The sequence below is a fragment of the Lissotriton helveticus genome, chromosome 2_1, assembly GCF_964261635.1.
Source record: "Lissotriton helveticus chromosome 2_1, aLisHel1.1, whole genome shotgun sequence".
Lineage (NCBI taxonomy): Eukaryota > Metazoa > Chordata > Amphibia > Caudata > Salamandridae > Lissotriton > Lissotriton helveticus.
Window position 1 is genome coordinate 985,650,657 of NC_136059.1, and position 22,290 is coordinate 985,672,946.

The following is a 22,290-nucleotide window of genomic DNA, read 5'->3' on the forward strand; positions in this document are numbered from 1 at the left end:
ATGCTCCCTTCGAGTGGCCAAACCACTCCTTCCCTGCTCAGGGCAGCCCGCCCACAAAGCTGCCTGAGCACGGAAAAGTAAAATGATAATAACATTGCATTATTATCATTTCATTTTTCCTTTTTTGCAGTGCTGCAAGCAGTGAGGCGACTCTCCTCCTCCTTAGCAGAGGAGCCGCCCCTGCAAAAAGTAGGTGCACATCCCTGTTGCGCCCCCAGGGCACGTTGTCTAGTATGGCAGCAAGAGTGTCCAACAACCTCATACCAAGTACTGTGCTCATTTTAAAATAGGATGCCTGGTTTGTAAATCATGAGTTTTGCGCAGTTTATGCTTTGTTCCAATTCTTTTGCAGGTTAAATTTTCTCCAGGTACAAGTAGGTTCAAGAGAATACCAAGATGATAAACTTGAAACTGGGTGCAAAAATCAACAGCATCTGGTGCCCCAACGGTATTTCTCTGGGCAGTCTTGGTGCCCGCTTTTTGCACCGCCCTGTGCTTGAGGACTCCAGTGCGGAAACTGAGAAGCATTGAACAGAGAGCAATAGTACATTTTGAATCAATATTTTGGATATCTAGCAAAAGTTGGATTCGCCATTTATTTCTTAAAATACAAATTGGGATGAGCAGACTGATTTGACTGAATTCCGTATCAAGTTCAGTTAATAAACATATATGAACGACTGTAAGTTGGGAGTTGCAGGCGGTCACCAGTGTTTCAAAAAGGAAGCACAGACTGAGGGCCGGTTTTGAGCATAGGTCCTGTTTACGCACCTGAAAAATAACAAAACCAGGGGGTACCAGTGACACAACGAAACTTGAAGGCCCCCCATGCTAAGTACATGGAGACCCCCCCCGCACGCTCTGGACCCAGTCAGGAGCTTTCAGGCAAGTGGGGGTCCCCTGCACAGTGCCACAGGGGACCACCAGGAGCCCTGGAATGACTAAAAGTGTGACTTATACTGACAAGAAAACCACCCTCAAAATTGAGAAAAAAATAACACTTTTCTTAGTTTCCCCTCAAATGGCCACCATTTTCCTTAACATTCCATTAAATGGATAGATACCGAAACAATGTCCCTTATATTTTGTTGCAGTTGAATATACCATCTCACACTACCATGATGGGCGCATATGTTTGATGGAGATCTTGATTTCACCTCCATGTATCACGTGCTCCCTGAAATCCATTTCTGAAGCATCTATTGTTTGCACACATTATAAACAGTGTCCAAAATTTGGCTGTGCCGTAGCCAATTGTCTTATAGTGCTATTTGTGGCAATACAGCAAGCGCTGACCCTATGAAACAGTTCACCTGTGACAAGACAAAATCCGCAGCAATAACAAAAGCAGTGCAGCAGAATTCAGCCAGTAAACCTTGGGTAAAGTAGATTTCAAGCCTTGGTATCCAAAATGACCACAATTAGCAAAGGAAGAGCGACAGCTAGACTAGAACGGAGCAAGGCGGTGCCCCGTCATACCTATGTTTAGTCGGGTTATAGTGGTAGAAAGGAAGAAGCTGAGACACAGTGAGCAATTATTTGCCTTACTTCCATGATCTGTACTCTGCCCTGCATTCCCTATTGGAATATTAGCACTCTATTACAGTGATATCTCCTATTGGTCCACTGAAAAATCAACTTGAGTGCTAAAGTATGGTGTTTGTGGGTAATATACATGTTAACAGCAGTGCTTAATTTGAGCCTGTGGTTTCCGGTGCTCTGCACCGGCACTTCATCATCAACATCGGCGCTTTTCATGAACACTAGTAAGGACACATTCACATTTATTTATGGTAGGCATGGGGAGAATAAGTGATTTGCCCTGAATCACAGAATGTTAAGCCAACGCCGAGAATAGAACCTGGTTTCCCAGCCCCGTAGTGTGCAGCTCTGGCCATTAAACCACATTCACTCCCCACTTTCATGGTTAGTAGTTGGCTCTATTTTAGGCGATGCTAACGGGAGAAATGGCTTGGTGCAAGCTGCCTCCTGACGAGAGCCCCAACTCGTATGTTTTTTTACAAATTCACCACTGGCTAACTGTAATTGGGGGCATAGAGTATCTTGTGATGAGTAGCAAGATAGCTCCTTCTCTTTAATATCCGGTATTTGCTGCTGAGAGGAAGACTAGCACCGGAAACAGAGGAGCTGGTAAAGCAAGGAGTGATAGCTCTCCAGCGAGTGTCCCTCTCTCATACTACCATACCGGGGTGACTGTCTGGCTGTTGGACAGCCAGGACATTATCGCCTACTACACATCTGTCTTCAGTGCGCCTATTCATAACCAGAGGAGTATTTCACTAGCATGGACCGGTACCTAACTTCAAAGATAAATTCTAGGTTTATTTGTACTTTGGCAACAACAGATATTACTATCTAAGGAAGAATGGCGACCAGTATAGACTATAGCCGTACTCCTGAAAAGGAACCGCATAAATTAACACCGTCCGCTAATTAGAGAACATGGGTGTGACCCATAGAAAGCAATTCTGCACTTGGGCACGAATAGGCTGTCCCACAATATATAAACCGTGCAAATATACTGTATTTCCAGAAGAGAGGTATAAGTTTGTGACTTCAAAGGTGGCCTGAAGATTATTGCGTTGAACATATATGCAGGGTTCTTTAGCCACCTGTTGGCATGCAGTGACTTCTGGAAGAGGGGTTGCAAAGCCCTATTGAGAAAGATTGCTATGAAAGGTGCTCTTAGTGCTGTTAAGAGCAGCTACACTTTTTTTCCTGAGGTGCCCGAGTACCCTCCATCCTACTTCCCACCACTGCCATCTTTGACCCGGAGGACGGAAAGTCACCCCATGTGCCAGACACTTATACATTATTCAATGTGAAAAGAAAAATTTATCCTAGAGCACCAGTCACGGCTCCTTTGATCTGTATGCACTCGGTATGCCTGTTTTCGCAGCGTATCATAAGCAGTGTAATGCTGGATGGATTTCTCCAATTGTTGGGGAACTGGCATTCTATCCCCTCACACAGGAATAATCCCCACCACTTCATCCACTGGTAGCCATTCCATGTTGTACTCTGGTATAGTTCCTTTGAGCCTATGGCTGGTATGTGTACTTCACTTACATCCATGTACTACAAATACCCACCAATCTACCGTCAACACACGTATACTTGTGTCTATCATACGGTGCTCTGAAATGACCAAAAGACAGCATTGTGGCCACCTATAATCCACGAAAATAAATAAAACACTACTTGAGGACTATTCTTGGCTCAATGTGTAGAGCTTTTCATGCTCAGGTGAAGACTAAGGACCTGCTGTGAGGTCACATTCCTGTCAGTGGAGCTCCCTATCATTTTATTTTATTTATATTTATTTTTATGATGTTCTGAGGTTTTGCTCATGAGATGTGAAACATGGTGCGTCACAGGTGTGCAACTCATTTACCGTTTTCTGCTCTGAACTGGGTTTGGGGAAGGGGGATGGTTGTGGCCTTTGCTTTTAAAAATGCACATAAAGTAACAAATCACAGACCAAAACTAATATTTCCAGCTGGATTTGTTTCAACAGCTTTAAAATCCTCTCCCTCCAAGAGAAGATGCAACTCCATTCCCGCCCTAAGGTTCACGTCGCAGGAAAAACTTTCTGCAAGCAACCAGGAGTGGAGAGACGAGAAGAACGAGAGGTTAATCGAAGGACAGAGCTTCGCCAGCCTCGACGAAGAAGGTAATTCGGAACTAGTTGTCTAAAATATGCAATTTATCTGTAGGAAACAAGATACTTTGAATATCACCTATAACTAGTCCCACATACAACTGTATTTTAGCCCCCCACTTTACCATATTTATTTATTATTTTGGGGGTTTTGTAATGGTAGTATCAGCCTCACCTTTCAACCACTGAGGATATCCTTGCCTACTAAGAGTGGGAAAGGGTGAACAATATATTTAGTTTACGTGGTGCTAAATATTGGTGTTAGTGTTTTCCAGTTAATTACTTGGCTATGGTTGACAGTCAGTGACCGGTTTGAAGTCGATGTGCAAGGTACATGATGGGGGTACAGGAGAAGCCACATATGTCCATGGTCACTTTTTGTAATAACATGAACAGCAGTGGTATTTATTTATTTATAAAGTTATATATAGCGCGAACTAGACCCAAGAGGGTATCGGAGCACTTTACATTTAGGATCGTTGCGTTACAGGTTACATCAGATACAAGAGCATAGTAAGGTACAGTACATATAAACAATTTTTCAATAATTCAATGGCAGAAGGTGCTGTTAGTTGCTAATTCAGCTTGTCTTGGATCTTAGTCACAAAAGAGCTCTGTTTACAAAGAACGGTTAGACCATGTGGCATGGGAAGGCCTATGTAACTGGATGCACAGCCCGGTGGCAAGCAGTATCCCCTAGTTGTATATGGCCACATGCCATACAGTAACTTTGTGGTTAATTGCTCTGCGGGGAGACCAACACTCCAGTGCAAAGGACGATGACCTGTAAGTCTGGTAACTTTTATATATTTCTAATTGGGCTCCACCAGCATGCTTAGAAAAAATGTGTGCGTTAAATGTCATGGGCCCCACAAATGTTATTTAGGCTGGCTACTTGACAGGCATTATAAGGCCTCTTCATAGTACTATCCTTATCTATAAACAAAGCTTTGGCAATTTTTTGGTTCTGCTACAGTGGAAATCCTTTTGCCAAGCTGGACTTCCACTCTATGCGTACCTAACATGAGCAGCAGCAGTGCGTCTTCACTGATTCAAAGCAGAGCAGGTGGCACCAACAGCAGTGCTCGACGCACACACAAACACTCTTCTTCACATCACAATTTTAGAAGTGTCAGCTCAGCTTCCCTGGGAGATGAGTGGGATTATATGTGGCTCCCTTCTCCTTCTCTTTGCCTCCTCCTTCCTGGTACATTGACAAAGAATTCGCAAAATGCAAAAAACAGGGCCAATGTTATGCCTCTTTCTGATGCTTGCCGCTATCCTATAAGTGTACCAGAGTGACTGCCTGTACATAGCAGCATTAATGGGATAGGGATGGAGACCTGGATTGAGATAGAAAATAAAGGGTACACAGTTAAAGAACACAGGACAAATAAATATGGGTGTCTAGATGAATCACAGCACCAGCAAGCTCTATTTTACCTTCCCTGTACTGTCAGTGTTTCAAATGTGGGTGGTGAAACTCGAGAGTTCTGAAATCAGTGGAAGTACTACAACAATAGCTACTTCAGCTCTCATTATGTAATTTGAGCAAATGCCTTTCAAAGATGGCCTACAGGCTTTAGAACAGAAGGTATCAATGCATCTCCATTGCATCGAATATATGTTTTTCCTCCTTGCATTTCAAAGGAAGCATCAGGTTCCTTTTGATTAGTAACAATAATCAAAAAAAGTTAACCATAATGTCTAGACATCAAGGGCCCATTGAGAATTAACTTGAAGACCCTCATCAACGTATTCACCCCCAACAGTATATACTATCTCTATTGGGGTGATGTTGTGGATAGCATCAGCATAGGGTCTTTTTCACTTGAGTGTCTCGTTCTCCAAGTGAACCATTCTCCTACCAGGAGAGGAACTGTCTAGGTGAAGACAATAGTGACATGTGGTTTTAAAGTTATCTCCTATCCTTGAGAAAATCGATAAATAGGGATAAGGTTAAAAGTAAAACGATGTTGTTAGGATAAATTATTGGTCCTACACATCTGGTGATGAGGACAACATGTTTCAGCCATGAACAGACAGTGCATGTCTAAGGCTTTCATCAGGACCATGTGAAATGGAGTATCTACTATTTTTAGGTGACCCCTCAAGTACGATAACTTACAAATCCTTTTTCAGGTTGCAGTGACCCTCTGGACGCACAATTTGTAGCCTTATTGTGAGATCGAATGATGCCTCATGGGGTTAGGGGAGGACCTGGAACAGTTCATTTACAGTTGAGCTAACAGTATTGCCCAGCCGCAACAAAAACTGAATCTGCCACTCCAAACTAACCAGCATTATTGGTCAGAACACAGTGTGTGTGTAGGAACCCTCTTAAGATTGGACAAGCTATTAGAGGACAACAGAGCAGCTGCAGGTCTGCCTGAACTGTTCCCACGTCCACATGATGGCATTCTCAGTGAGTTATATGCTTGCACTCACATCTGCAGGGTGCAAGCGCGAATTAGACCATCTATAATTTTCATTCTTCCCCGGTGGTGAAGTGAAAACTATTAGGAGTGATCTTCCCATCTTTTATAGTTCTTAGAACTTCTTAATGACTCGCTATATAACATCACGTTGTTGATATAATTACAAGGGGGGCAGGGTGCCTGGCCTGGTCCTTCTTTCTTGGGACTAAGGTTTTTATTTGCAGGGGCGTAGAAGGTTGCTGTGCCTGTCAGGCCCTCCCTTGCAGCATATGGGAATCTTTTTGCCACAAAATGTCCTAAGTGCTGAGCATGCTTGAGCTGCCTAAAACCTAATAAAAATGATATCACAGAAAGTCTGTAGGATCTGCTTCAGGGAACTGAATCACACCATGGTTATTATACTCAGCAGGTACTAATGGTGGCCAGGTACTGGCACGACAGGCCTAACTTGAATCGGTCACTGTACTGGCCAACACATTACTAACATGACTCATGTCGCACCAGTCGCAAATGGTACCAGAAAAGCTACTTTCTTTACAAAGATCAAAGTAAATCGAGCTGTTGTGCATACACTATTTTGTTTTTCTGTACAAATGCATGCAAATCAGGAAACATCCTTTACAACGCATGCGTTACAACGCGTGTCAATCCAACAAATGTTTTACAATGCGAAATCCATTACAACGCATGTCATTATATCGCATAATCCATTACAACGCATTCTCCAATGTAACGCCCAGCGGAGTTAGAATAGTGATTGCGTTGTAATGGATGATGCGTTGTAACGACATGCATTGTAATGGAGTTTGCGATGTAAAAATGCATTGTAATGACACGCATTGTAACGCGTGCGTTGTAAAGTGTCATATTCACGCAAATCTTGGTAGATGCCAAAAACAGTATTCTATGTTTACAGTTTTCATACTTTTTTAAACGTTTTCACATGCACAACTTTCAAACCCAGAACTAAAAGTAAGTTGAGAACCTTCTGGATGGGTAGCCCTTTGGACTCTGGGTCTCCAGTGACGCATGAAACAGAACGGATCAACTGCGTTGAGAGACTGAATCTTGCGGCTCACAGCATGGCTACTTCTGAGACCCAAATGAAGTCCAAAATAAATAATACGCCATTCAGAGCAGCAGGCAGAATACCTCGTGCCAAGTAGACAAACTTCTGTTCCCAGGCAAACTTGCATTTGGACTGTGCTTTTTAATAGTCTGCAAACATACATGAAAGAAAATTATGCAAGTTCAGGTCTTCACGTTCAAGGGATTTATAGCAAAAAATAGGAACGATCAGAGATAGCTGTGGCGCCCAGGTTTATTTTAACAAAACAGACTTGCTATTTGTTGAGGCACAGGGTCAAATTTAGACTGAAAGGAGAAAACTGTTTGATAAAGCAGCCCACGGGGTCAATATGCACTGGATGCAAATTAATTCCTGGTCAAAAATGTCTATATTTGACATCTGGCAAGTTAAGTCAAGTGTGTTAAAGCTTGCTAAAGATGTTTGCATTGATGTGGATAACACAAATGTGAATGTTTATAAGGTCGCCTCCACCTTCCATTCTTTTGAACTTGGTAGATTGAGTATCCCTAAACCGGCTAATAGTAAAAGCTGTTATTTCCAGTGCTTAGAAGTAGGTATTTGCAGAACGAGGTGCTGCAATAAAAACAAGTTTTTTACTTTTTATGAGTGAACATGTTTTCAGGCTCTTCTCTTGGGATGAAAATGGCATCCTCTTGCTAATATTATATATCTTGAGAGGCTAAAAGATTAACCCCCAGATGCATCAACAACCCAATTTGCGATTCCTTAATAGCGAAAAATACTGATTTGCTTTTAAGGAATAGCAAAATGGAATGCATCAAGAAATCACTTAAAAAATAACGATTTCTTAAATTCCTTAATTGCGACTCGCAAATTGCGAGTCGCAATTAAGGAATACCTCCCCATTCATTCCTATGGGCCTAAAGGCCCATAGGAATGAATGGGAAGACAACCTCAATTTGCGAATCGCAATTAGCGATTCGCAAATTGAGATTGCGATTTCAAGGGTGCAGGGGTGTCCAAAGGACACCCTGTTGCACCCCTGAAATTTATATGTGCACATATGTTGCGCACACACATGCCCTTAGGGCATGTGTGTGCGCAACATGAAACTTTGAAAAATGCACTTTAGTGCATTTTTCAAAGTTTTTGTAAATTACCATGAAGTTGTACTTCATGGTAATTTGCGTGCCCTATTAGCGAATTCGCTATTTTAAAAACTTTCATGCATTGCATTTAAGGAATCTCAATTAGAGATTCCTTAAATGCAAATAATCGCAATTTAGCGATTTCTAAAATTGCGATTTTTGCATTTGGGATGATGCAGCCCAAATGCAAAAATACCGCTCGCAAAGGGGCAGATTCTGGGAATCTGCCCCTTTGCGAGCGGATTTTAGTTTGATGAATCTGGGCCTTAAACTCCAATAAAAGTTGTGTAAGAGGCCGCTTGTGTGGGAGATATTCGCACTATGATTCCTTCACAGACCCACTTGCTGCAGTCTAATGCTCTCACGGGTATTTGAACAAAAATGGGGCTTTGCCAGATCATTTTTATCAGTCGCGGCCGCTGCAGGTAAGAGCTGTGAGGCAGAGTGGGAGGGGATTTTGAGAAAAGACCACGAGGGAAAGTTAATTATTTATTTAATTTTCCCTTGTGGTCATCTCTCAAAATCTTCCCCCACCCGGCCTCACCGCTCTTACCTGCAGCGGTCGCCGCTACTTTTTATGTTGGCCTCCTGCGTCAAGGTGAAAATATTAGCATGTGTCACTCGGGTCCAAACGGATGTTACTTTTTTATGTATTAGTATAGGGGCACTTTACCTAAAATGTTTACTTGTATATGTAATTTGTTTGTAGATACTCCTGGGTTAGAGATCCCTATGCAATTCTCTGACGGGTCCTGAAGAAGGTGGTTGTCAATATCGCTATTCCACCGAAACGCATTGACCAAGTCTATTATTGAATCCTACGGAATGTAGTGAATCTATTGTGATCTATAGACAAACAACTGTAATGTGCCAACTCGTGCAGATTGAGTGTGTTGTGTGTGCATGTAGTATGTATGTATGAGGCTGTTTGCATGTTTTCTCTACCCAGGTATGGATGCTAATTGTTAAAGGTTTCATGTGCAAATAACTTTGAAATATTGTAAATTTTGTAAAGGAATTATATCTGATTTGTAAGAACAATTGTCTTTTGAAAGAAAATAGTGTTTTAAAAAATAGGAAAAAGAGTTTACAAAAACCATAAAGGATGAACAAATAAAATGAAAGAATAAAGTAAAAAGAAATAATTGGTCTTTTTGGTGATTTGTAGTGCCCTAGATGGAATCTTTCACATAGATCCTTAAAATAAATGGGTCGTGAGGGAGAGTTCTTATAGGTTTGGTTGTCATTTTCACCTCTTCTCCCTGACCCAGAAAATAAGTGTTTCCGAGGGGGTCCCCCATTTTTCCTTCAAAGAAAATATTAGCATGCCCTTGTGTTACCTTCTCCATCACAGAAGAACAGCAGAGCTTTGCTGGCACCTTGGTTCTTTCTGTCACCCTTTGCTTGTACATTTTAGACTCCATTTGTTTCAGGATATGTTCGATAGTTCATCCAAAATTAATTCGGAGTCGGTGGTATTATTTTTCATAGTGGTACATATAAGTACCCTGCCACTGCAATGGTTAGGCAGACCAAGAAGTTAACACACTAAATGCACGCAGTTCAACTCTATCTAGTTTCCACCAGAAAGGTGGCCTTTCTGAGTCAAACCCATCTAGAGGTCAGTGTCTTCATAACTGTAAAAACATACATGTATGTATTCTGTGGTTGCAGCAGCTATCCCTCTCAAAATGTTAAGCTATATTCAACTTTCAATGAAACAGGTGTATATGGTAATATTGTGGCGAGATTATATTCCTAAATGATACTGTAGTAGAGGTTAAATACTGTGTCCTTAAATTCTGTAAGTCTGCCAGCTACAATGCACAGAATGTAAGCTAAACTCACTTCAATAGAGACAGATGATAATTAATGAACCAGCTTAGAAGCTGTGTCTGGAATGTCACCCCTGGCTTAATCCTCAAGAAGAGGTGAAAATCCCAGACACTCATCAGCTTTATAATTTGTCAATGTGGTGGAGTTATCAAGACCAAAGGGAGCAGCGCAGAAAGGTGGATCAAAGCCAGGAGGCAGAAATTCTTCTGTGATTCAGCAGTATCATTTCCTTTGCGGTAGAACCGGATCAATGGACATAGAGAGACCTTGCTAGCACTTGCTCTTGATAACAAATAACTGATCCCTGCCGGGAGGACAGATCACTGATGCTATTTTTTAAAAGAAGCCGTGACAAAAAAAAGAAAAAGGTCTCACTTTGCCCATTCTTTGCGGCTGCTGCCTTTGGCTTTGTCACCACGCAGATGCTTTTTAAATGCTCCAGAATTGGCAAAGCCGATAGCTGCAATCATACATGCTGAAAGTATGTCAACATGACAGAGAAGCATGGTGTCCATCTTCAAAGTGTAGAAATTATTGTTTTCTATACTTTCTATATTCTCAAGATGGACGCCGCATTATGTCATGAGTGACACAATTTGGTGGACATCTTGAAAGTATAGAAAACAATGTTTTCCATATTTTAGCACAGCAGGTCACTGCTGTTGGCTTTGCCAATGCCTGCGCACTATAAAAACATCCAGGATTGGCACACCGAATTGCAGTGGCCAGCATGGAGTAAGAGAGAGTAGCAGTAGCGGGAGCACTTATCAAGGAGAAGCTGGGGAGCAACGGAGGAGCTGCGGGGGCGAACAGTAAATAAAAAGTGGAGCCCAGCGTGGAAGGAAGCAAAAGAGGTGCGGGTATGTGGGTAGTAACTAAACACAGACGGTGAGCTGGAGCAGAAAGGGGGAGAAGAGCAGTGATGGGGGGGTTGTTAAAAAAATCTGAGCAGGAGGAGAAGGGGTGGAGGCGTTACAGGTCACAATATTTTTCTGGTAAGCCAAGCTCTTATTTTAAGAATAAAACAATAATTAATTATTCTGTATTCAAATAGTATTGGTTCTGTTTGTTGATGATAGGGATGCTACTGAAAATGTAAACAAAACTGGACAGAATGTTCCTTTAATTCTATAACTTTTGGTCAAAAGCCTGAGTTCATAAATGGCCATCACACCATGTTTGATAGATCAAGGAATTCCAAGAAAATCAGTCAATTTGACCAAAGGTCTGTTGATTAAAGTCTATTTTGTGACATACTCTTGAGGTTTTGGTATTCACGTTGTGTTTTTTTACAAAACTATAAGGTGTATCATGTTAACTTATTGTTTGGCGTTTTTCTGTTGGCTCTTACCTAATATCACCCTTTATAATATAACGTTTTGCTAAAACCTATTGAACCTGAAAGCATTCTCCACAGCTCCAGTGTCACTATTGGCAGGATATAACCAACACAAATAAATGAATGCCTGAAAGAATAGGTGAAATCTAGAGTTTGAGAAAATATAACATATAGTTGAAAATCAAAAGGTTTTTTTTCTGACCAAAGCAAACGTTTGCAGATGAAACAGCCTCACACAGTGGGTACAATCACATGGGGGGGGTTCAATTCTTAGTAACTTGTTTGTAATAAATGTAATGTTTGCTTAAATTATTCCTTGCATGGTTTCTTTATGAACCAATGAGCAAACTTAAACTTGAATTGGTTAAGATGATGCATTGTTGAACTGGTAGACAACTGAGAGTTTTTAATCAAACTGCTCCTTCCATTTTGGAATTAGTAGAATGAAATCATCCACATAAAATTGTGTTGTTTTCTTCATCATGTATTGTCTTTTTCATAACCACATCTGCTGGGTCTAGCTGATGGCTATGCACGTAAATGTTTTATCACGTAGTTAAAAGAGGGACAGTCTAAGTTTGAAGCTATATTACATTAATATTAATTATATTTAATTATGAATTCTAATTACTAATAATTAATGATTAATTCTATATACAACTAACTAGTGTACACTCTGCCTTTCACTTTTTGAAATTCAGTTTAAGAATTACACTCTATTCATCTGCCTTTCCTATGCAGCATTAAACTTACGACACCGGCCCGATCTTGTGCCAAGCACTACGTCTTTGTTTGAAGCTGCTTCCTTAGCAACCACCATTTCTTCGTCCTCTCTGTATGGAGACGAGCAATATCACAATGATGGAACTTTGCCTTACAGGTAATCAATCCTTAACATTGTATTTTGAAGAAACCATCCCAGATCCGGAATTGACTATGTTATGTGTATCAACGTTAATGATCAAAGTGATTCTCCTCGTCCTGACAGAGCAATGTTAAGTCTTAATTAATTATGTTTTCTTTGTAATAATATGTATTTGCACAAGCTATGTTATGGGTTTAAGTAAGTGTGAAAAATGAACTCTATTGGGCTGTTTCACTTTAGGACTGAGCAGGCACAATTCACACTAAAAACATAGCTATATTCAGCACAGTCTTGTACATAATTAATTTGCGTGTATGTGTACGTATCTTTGAATATTCCGAAAAAAAGAGTCTCTGCTGCTGCAGACTTCCATGCATTTTCTTCTGAACAGCTCGTACTCCTGAAGATTGCCTGCAGTGCAGCTCAGTAATTCAGTTTACAGTGTGCATTTTATGAATAGTCCTAATAGGTTGCTAATTTTAAAAAAAATAAAAAATCAAGGCAATGTTCAAAGCCGAACATATCAAAATCAACATTCTAAACTAGTATTTTGGTTGATATTTGAAACCAATATTTGATCTTTCAAATATGTAGAGGACTGTTTACTTATCATGTAGCTTTGTCTATAGTCTACATATGACAGACCAGGAAGTTCTCTTCAATAAATTATTACAATGGTTCTTTCGCCCTGGCTTCACAAGGTGCTTTTTAATAACCTCCTCCCTTTACCTTCCGAGAAAAGAAATTTGATTGTTGGCTTTTATCTTTTCACATTACCACACCCAGCTGGCTTCTGGCCCCTTGTCAAGTGTGACACATTCAGGCAGGCGTGGCTTTTTAGCCAAAATCATTTTCCATGCTGTGACTTTAAACCCAAGTCTACAGTGTTAAACATGTAATTACAAATCCCCAAATAAATGTTCTCCTGGCTAAAATAGCAGCACTGGCTGAAGATGTTGCATGTGACTTGGGGACACTTAGCCACAGAACATATTTAACATTTCTAGCAATGCATGTATGATCAGTAATCCTCTTCAACATGCACTCCAATACATGATTGCCAACATGCCATAGCATACATGTGTACCTAAAGTCTCTATGCTGTGATTCTTTATTAGAAATGAGACTGCAGGATATAGCAGTAACATGGAGATCAACCAGGATAAGAATACCAAAAGAAGTCACTGACCGCCCGCTATGGAGGAACTGCTCAAGGCCTCTCTTTTCTTTCACAGTATCTCAGCACTCATTTCTTTAGGGGCAGGCTGGTGCTTCTCCCTGCTAGAGATTGAGCATTGCTGTATTCAGAAAAAAAGATGTTACAATATCTCTCCAGTGGGTTGAGATAGACACTTTTAGGCTTTGACAAGAGCTGAAAACAATTCCAGGAGCAAGCAAATGCATTACAAGTTCAATGGCTCCTTCATTTGTAAGAATGTAAATGGGATTCTTATATAGCATTTTAATCTAAAGCAATTTATATAACATATGTACTATTTTGTATGCAATTAATATTACCCTGTCCCACCAGGGGTTCGCTTCATTGATACTGAAAGGAGAAAGGGCGTACTTAACCATGGCATGATCTGAAAGTTAGAGTTGCATGTCCTATTCAGATCTCAGCAACCAGTGTCTAATTAATTTATAAAAACATGCATGTAGGGTTATAATGCTAGGACCTTTGAAATAAGGAAACACAGAAAACGGGATATTTGCTGTATAAGCATATTTGTCTCTAGGTGACTAAACAGACTGTTCCCTAGATAAGAACATAGAATAGGGAAGGCCCACTCCAGTTAAAGTTAGAGGTATGATATGGATGTGATGTCACTTCCTATGACAACTCTTTCTGTGAGATCATTTGCTATGCTACTTAGCCTCACCATTTGTTATGTGGGCTGTACCTTCGATTAGAACGATAACTTGGTTCATATGATAGAAAATTCCCATAAGGAACTTAAGAAGCTGATGAAGAATATGCAGGGTCTTAATTGGTAACAAAAGAACATATAGTTAAATCTCAGAGCAAAACTACAAGAAATCGAGTCCATGGTGGTATATTCCATAAGCTGATTTCTGTGGTTCTTTTTTGTGTGAGAGAATCAAAGAAGTCTTTGGAAATCCGAACTTGTTGGTCTCTTGTTAAATTTGGGTGGTTTCGTCCTACTGCTTGGAACACCAAAGTATCAAACCTGGCAGTGTTAAGAACCGGGTACTAGTACAATTTCAAATCATAAAGCCTCTTTTCCAAGTCCTGTAATACTCCCCCTTGTTTTGGAGACTCCATGAATAATTCTGTGATGTGACAATACCAAATCACCACAGGCTCACCCTATAGGCCACATAGAAAATGGGTAGTGTCATAGTAAATTGGTGTTACTGTGCCAATTTCCACGTTGTAGTGCACCTTTTTCCTGGGATAAACTCCTCAAGGTGTAATCTGGAGGATTTGTCCATAAAATCAAATTATATCTATTTCAGCAGAAACTCCTATTTCAATCCAAGTTGATATTATTATCACTCTAATTGGAACATAAGTGAAAATCATCACCTTATTGTTTGAACCCAAAACTGATATAAGCTAGTTAAACAAATGAATTTTGAGCTGAGAGAAGCATAGCAGAATAAGAAGAATCTACAAATCAAGGGGCGTGACCCGCAGCCTCAGCCACAAGCGTATAATTTGAAATCATCCAGTATATTTCGTAAAATATCATACCATCATCAAGCCATAACAATGCAGGCAAAGCACTGTCTCTGGAGGCGGTCTTCAGGTCCATCGTGTTTATATTCTGCCCAAACTTTAAAGATATACATAATAAAGCATCTGCTCTAACATTTGCAGCATCTCCTTCTCATGGTTAGCATTATTTACTTATAGATCTTCTCACATTGCTATGGTCATGTGGTTATTACTTCCTTCGAGTGCAGTCTATACCTCACAATATTTCCCTAAATATGCAGCCAGCCATCACGTTACACTTCTAACCTCTGACTAGGTCAGCTGTCCTGGCTGAAGTGGTGGCTTAGCAGTAACCTAGCAGCTGACGGAGTTCAGAGGACACTGATTCTAGTGCTTACCGAAAGTACCAAATACACCAGTATCTCCATGAAAATGTTTCTTTATACAGTTTTGCATGATATCTTAAAAAGACTCCACAATATTCCTTAAAAACCTGCAGGAATAACTGACTTTGACTTAAATCTCCAAATTGTTGACTTTCCTCTCTTTTAATAATGACTCTCTCCTTCCTTACCATCCTCTGCATGCCTGTCCAATATGAGCAAAGCATAATTTAAGTCGTATGCATGTTTGCCTTAATCCCTATTCCTGTATCTCAAAGCTCAGAACCCCTCCTTTAAAAGGCATACCACCACAGCCTAACAATGTTTAATCTCTTGTAGCTGATTGTTGAACCTTGCCCTCTCTGCAGGGTCACCCGCAAACTTTTTTGCATTCCTCCTCCTACTTTTTTCTGAATTTGTTTTTGTTAGCTTTTGAATTGTGTGCCCTTTACTACTGCTAACCAGTACTAAAGTGATCTTGCTCTCTCCCCAAAATATGGTTACATTGGTTTATACACAATTGACATATTTAATTTACTTGTAAGTCCATTGTAGAAGGGTATACTATATACCCAGAGCCGGTAAATTAAAAGCTACTAGTGGGCCTGCAACACGTATTATGCCACCCACTTAAGTAGCCCTTTAAAACATGTCCCAGGCTTGCCATTGCATCCTGAATACTGTAGCCCACTACATGTCGTCATGGCATTTAAATCCCCTTGCTAAGCCTTAAACTCCCCTTTTATTACATATAAGTCACCCCTAAAGTTGGCCTTAGATAACCCACAGGGCAGGGTGCTGTGTAATTAAAAGGTTGGACATGTACTTTTACGTTTTACACGTCCTGGTAGTGAAAAGCTCCCAAATTCGTTTTTTAACTACAGTGAGGTCTATCTCTACCATAGAATAACATTGGAGTTGCTTTATTATATGTTATAAGTGTAATTACCAAATGGGAGGAGCTGATCGGTGTCTCTGGAATTGGAATTTAAAATCCTAACTTATGGTGAAGCTAGATTTTAAATTACAATTTTGAAAATGCCAATTTTAGAAACTTGGGCATTTCACTGCCCTTAGCTCTTTTGTGCCTGTAGCCTTTCGTGGTTCACATGACTAGGTGTAACTGACAGTTAGATTTTGTGAATTCCTCACAGATAGTCACACAATAGAGGGATTACAGGATGGGGCAGAGCTGAGCACAGCCCTACTTACAATTAAATAGCCTGTACTCTGCCTTCACACTAAGGGCCAAATGACCATGCACTGTCACTTCAGCCAACTTGGAGCCAGGGCGAAGGAAGCAGGGATTTCCATGCACTTCAAAGCCCCTGTCTAGAAGCTTCTCTCATCTTCTAGAACCAGGGCACCAGGGTTTAAAAGAAGGACCTCAGACACCAACTCTTCAGTACACTTCTGGAAAGGTGGATACTGTACCTGGAAGAAGGACTGCTGTGCTGCTACAAGGACGGTCACTTTGCTGAACTGCTCTAAAGGCACTGCTGCTCTGCTCTTCTGACCTGCTGCCTTGTTGCCTGGGGAAGACGAACTGCACCTACAACACCATCCTGAACCCAGGACCCAAAAGTGACTCAAAGTACTAGTCTGCTGGCCTCCTGATTTGAGCCTCCAGGAACACAAACTGCTTCCCAACAGTTCCTGGACCCATCTTCAGCGAGTTAATGACCCCCGACTGGTCCCTCCCAGGTCCTGGGACCTTGGTGTGGCAGACAAGGTATTCAAATCAAGCTTTTAGGCTCTTCGCAACCGCAAACAGGCCCATTTGCACCAGAACTGGGTCTCTTGCAGCAAAAATTAGCGTGAGCCACCGTTAGCCCATCTCTGTGCACAGCAACAGCAGCAGCAACAGCAACAGCCCATGGTGGACCACCAACTGGATGCTCCAGCCCACTCGTCCATGACGCCTGTGCTGCTCTCTGTGCCATGCTGACCACCTCCTGCAACGCTCTCCTTGCTCCTGGTGACCCTTTTCATCACAAATGGGACTCTTGGCACAAAACTTCAGAAGGTAAAACTTAAGCGGGACTAACCTTGGACTGCATCCGACCCGCGCTCCCTCGTGGTCAGCCTGATCTTTTGACTGTGACCAGATAGCCACAGTTGGCGCTTTCTGCTTGTAGGCATTATTTTTCAGTTTATTCTTCAAAAATTCATAACACTGGTTCTAGTGATTGGATTTTTGTCGTTTTGCTGTCAATTAATTTATCAAAGTCAATTTATTTTCTAAATTGGTTTGGGATTTTTCTTGTGCTGTGTTTTCACAATACTATGGTTTGTGTGCTGCAGGACTACTTTACACAATCCCTCTAAGTTAAGCCTTACTGCTTTTTGTGCCAAGCTACCCAGGGTTAAGCTTAGGTTAATTTAGTGACTTTTTTGTGTTCACACTCGAAGGTATTGTGGCTGTTGCTTGACCAGGGACAACACCCCAATCAACCAACGACCCAATTTCTCACAGTCATATATTAATACCAACAACAGTTGTCTGAATTCACACACCCCTTTGCCAAATACAGATGACAGTTAACTCTTATTAATGTAATCTACCACATAGAAACGTTAGTAAATACATGGAACGGTATCCTTATGAGCACAAGAATAATCTGAATAACCAGTAATAAACACAAAAAGAACACTAACCCTGGGTTCCGGAGCAGCATGCTGCCTGGCATACAGCTCTACAAATCCTCTTCAGGGCTAGTAAATGCTATATAGATGAAATTACAATACAATATATAACCCTCTTGTCCCACACTATTACTAATACAATAACATTCAGATTCCGGGCAGTTGATTGTAGTTCATAGACTGCAAATGAATTCTCATTTACTGCTGGACAGTCTTATACTCACATAAGACGAAACTGCTATGGGTCATGTCCATCACCCAGTATTGTACTAGTCCACAGCAAATAAAGACCCATCCCCAACTGACAAGGTATGGATTAACTGAAGAGATCCACCACATGCGCTGGCCAATAGAGTACTTTAATTTAGTCCACCACTGCAGGTCCTAATAAAAGTACATACTACGGCAGCTTCTTGACATCTCACAATGACTATCAGATATGAGGTGATCTGTCAACCATTTCTTCCTCTAACCTATGCCTCCTCAGGATCACTCCCTTTAAATAAAATATCTCAAAATCAACAACCTAGTGCAGTAACCACCTAAGTGGACTATGATCATAATGAATACCACAAAGGACCTGCAGAACTCAAAGCTGCCACCTTACCGAAAACCATAAAATGTGCAGCTTTATCTCACACCTCTTCATCCTCCACACTTCTAAGCTATGTGTTCCATACACAATAACTGCACCTCGAAGGTCATCATGCACAACATGGAAATAACTCCCACACAGGATCAAAACAAAGATAACACACTTCTAACCACATAAGAATAAAGAACAGGACAACCTGACCAAGGTTAAGCACAACCAAAACAATAGTGTTAATCAAAATTATTGTTGTGGTGCTGCACACTCCCAGTGCCTGTTGTCCTAAGGCACAAGTCCGAACAAGTAGATATTTAAGCAAAAGGTAGGAGGCGCACTCAAAAAGATCAAGGAGGCGATGTTATTATTCCAAAGGTTCTCTTCTTTATTTCGGTAACTATACCAGATAAAGCAGCCAACGCGTTTCGTTACAGTATGTAACTTCGTCAGGGCTGAAAATGACCATAAAAACACAAATTACATACATATAAAGATCATGACAGACAAAAATAAAAAACAACATTTCTCAAAGTATTTACAACATAGGATGGAAGTTTAAACACAAACAACATTATTTTGTTAAAAAAGAAGGACAACATACAAAGGATGTGTGCCTATTTACCAACCAAATCACACTAGTCCTTACACAATATATATCTATGTATACAATTTAAAAACGTATTTACAATTAACCACATACCCTGCACGGTGGAGGGTGCTGCCCATGTAGGCAAGCACTTCAGCTCCCTATAGCGGTGTAGTACATGCTATATAGATGTGGCAGTACAATACAATACAAAACCTACATTATCTTCTCTTGCTAGCAGCAGAGGGCCACAATGTTTATAACTCAGCCTTGGGCAGGTGCAACGGGTAGGGCAGAGATTGTGATTAAGTGTAGGCTAATGAGGCGTCTTTCAGGACAAACCTGTTATCGACTTTCTACACAAATTTGCTTTTCACTGCCTAAAGGCAGCCGTCAAACATACAGATTAGTATGTCGTGTAAAAGCCGCCACATACTATGATGGTGATGTGCCCGACCCCTAGCTCAACTGTCTGCAAGAACTGAACCAGCGTTTTTACTTGCATTCGTTAAAATTGGAAGGTGGGTTTTACCACTGACTTTTACGGCATATGGGTGTCAAATCCATATTTTCAAACACTTGGGACAAGATCACCCAGAATACACTTGTGTGGGATAGAGGTGTGTGGGTGCAAGATTGCACCATCCTTTGCATTATCCAGCTGTTGCAGAAACAATATTTGCACCAACTAACCAGTGCAAAATTGACGTTTTCACCTATCGGCAAGTGCAAATATAATTTTTGCACTAATCAGGCTGTGAAAATACAAACGCAAAATTGTACCGCACAAAATTTCGTGAGGACGGTGCAATTCATTTAATCAGCCATCGGCGAAAAAAACCAGCACTGCATCTGTGGACGTTGCATATTTTAAAAGGCATTTTATAATTTTAAAGCAAAGCTGGAAATAAGCAACTGTAATTATATATCACGCCACCAATATTAAATTTCTAGAAAGAACTTAAGGACTGTTTATTTAGCTTTCCCATACTTGAAACTAGGGATGTTTTTAGACACTCCTTAGTTCTGCCAATCATGTCACAAGCAATGAGCTCCACTGACGTCAATGGGAGTGTATAAAAAAGAAAGATAAATAAAAGCACGCTTGTTCCCATATTAACAATATCCGTCAGCCATTCGAGTGTGACAGGCATGCTTGCAAGCAGTGGCTGCTGGGAAGGCGCTTTATGTCTCGGTGTGGCGCACTAGGCTGCCAGCCTTATCGGTTCTCTTAAAGTAAAGCAAACATACAGTAAGCCGTTTCCTTTTATAGCCTGGGAGCTGGGACAGCAGGCGCTTTATAACGGAGGGAACCGGCAGTGTGGAGATGCATTCTCCTCAGACTCCGTCGGTACGTCTGTCCCGCCAGGATGTCTCCATTGGATTTCTGCCTGGCCTCGCCTCGCTTTTCACTTCTCCAATTACTCCGTAAATGTGTTGAATTAGCGAATTTCGAGGAAAAGTCACAGGAGAGCTGGGTCTGTTTTCAGAATTCTATTCTGGGCCTAGTCTGTTTTAAAGCTGATTGCTACTGGCGCTGAGAGGGCCGGATTAGTGACATCACCACTGTTGAATTACATGGATATCAAACGCTTTACTCCAGGCGAAATTTCATCCGGAATATTACATAACAACAAAATGTGCTTACCATTGTTGAGCAAGATGGCCGGCAGCTGCCACTGCTAAAAGCATATGAGGTGGGCGGGTTTTGGAACAAACATGCGACCTTTAGACTCAAGTTGTAAGTAAGAGGCTGGAACGGGGAGTCCAGCTTATGAAAGAAGCCATTTTGTGCCCACGCGGGAAAGGGAATGGGCCAATGTAGAGGGAGTTGGTCAGATGTGTTGGTGCAAACACACTAGGTACAAGTGTACAGAATTCATCTATTGGTATGATATGTGCTGCGCGAGCTGCACAGCCCACGTTGGAGCTCTCGGAAAGTATACAATTCTTGCATTACTGTGTGGCTTGAGGCAGTCTTCAGCGCACTCCCTCCACCCCTGGAGGGATATATAGGCTGGACGCCAGAGCCGGTGCTTTCATAAGTGAAATGTTGGCAGGAAATCAAGTCTGCACAGCTCCTGGGTGGTGCAATACTGACTAAATCCCCTCTCCACAAAGTATAAAGATGGGCCACTGCCCCCAAGTAATGTGACTACACACCATAAGAAGTGTATACAAAGGCATTAAGCGGTGTGCTTGGGAAAGGGGCTATGGAGAAGCATTCATAGTAAGTTAGGCCCCTGTGACGTCGAAGTGAAATTAATGACCACGTTTGGGTTAAGTACATAGGTCAGAACCCTCTACCCAGAGGCATGATGCCCTCTCTTTACATTTACATCGCACTAGGCACGGACTAAAGATGTCTACATTATACGAGATAAGCACCCCCAGAGGGCGAACAGAATGTGTGTTTTGAGGTAGTGTTTCATTTGCTTTCCAGGAATGAGCCAACAGCGAACACAATATCATTCGTTTTTGCAAACTCAGAGCACTATTATAGATATGCATTGCATTCCAAATTTGAGCACCTGTCTCTCCCTCTCCCATGTTTTCCTTTTTAGGTCGAAGCCTACCAGACCGCTCAGCCGTCTGGTTTGCTTAAGACATCTTGGGTCATTCAGAAAGCTGCCCTGGGAATGCATTTGGCCCGTTGCTTACCATTGGCTTTGTGATTAGTAACTCTAATTTTTTGGTTTCTATTTGCAGGATTTATTTGTTTTAGGCTGGGCACTGCGAGTTTGTCCCTCCCAAGGAGCAAAGTCTTTTCACACCAACTCCCCTTGTATTCTTCCAGGAGTGCTCATTTCTGTAAACAGGCCTGTAAATCTTGTTTTTATCTTGTCACATTTGCTGTACATTCAAAGACCAAGATCACATGTCCGGCTGTGTCTTCCTAGGGAGCTTGGTGTTTACTTTTCTTTCTCTGACTTCAAAGTGAGACGATATATGTAGTAATCTTGCTGGATACTGAGGTTAGGAAAGTTTTTTTTAATGAACTGTGCAAGTATTTCAGAATATATCAGAATTAGGAACACAAACAA

The 22,290-nt window shown here is 41.3% G+C and overlaps 1 protein-coding gene across 1 annotated transcript in view; it reads left to right on the forward strand.

Annotated features, from left to right (window-relative positions):
- The window catches only part of PIP5K1B (phosphatidylinositol-4-phosphate 5-kinase type 1 beta), a 375,649-nt gene that overhangs the window by 311,815 nt on the left and 41,544 nt on the right, over window positions 1-22,290 (forward strand). The window contains exons 12-13 of the mRNA XM_078675735.1: window positions 3,539-3,694; window positions 12,236-12,374. Of these exons, the coding sequence (XP_078531861.1) occupies window positions 3,539-3,694; window positions 12,236-12,374 (295 nt within the window). The remainder of the gene's footprint in view (window positions 1-3,538; window positions 3,695-12,235; window positions 12,375-22,290) is intronic.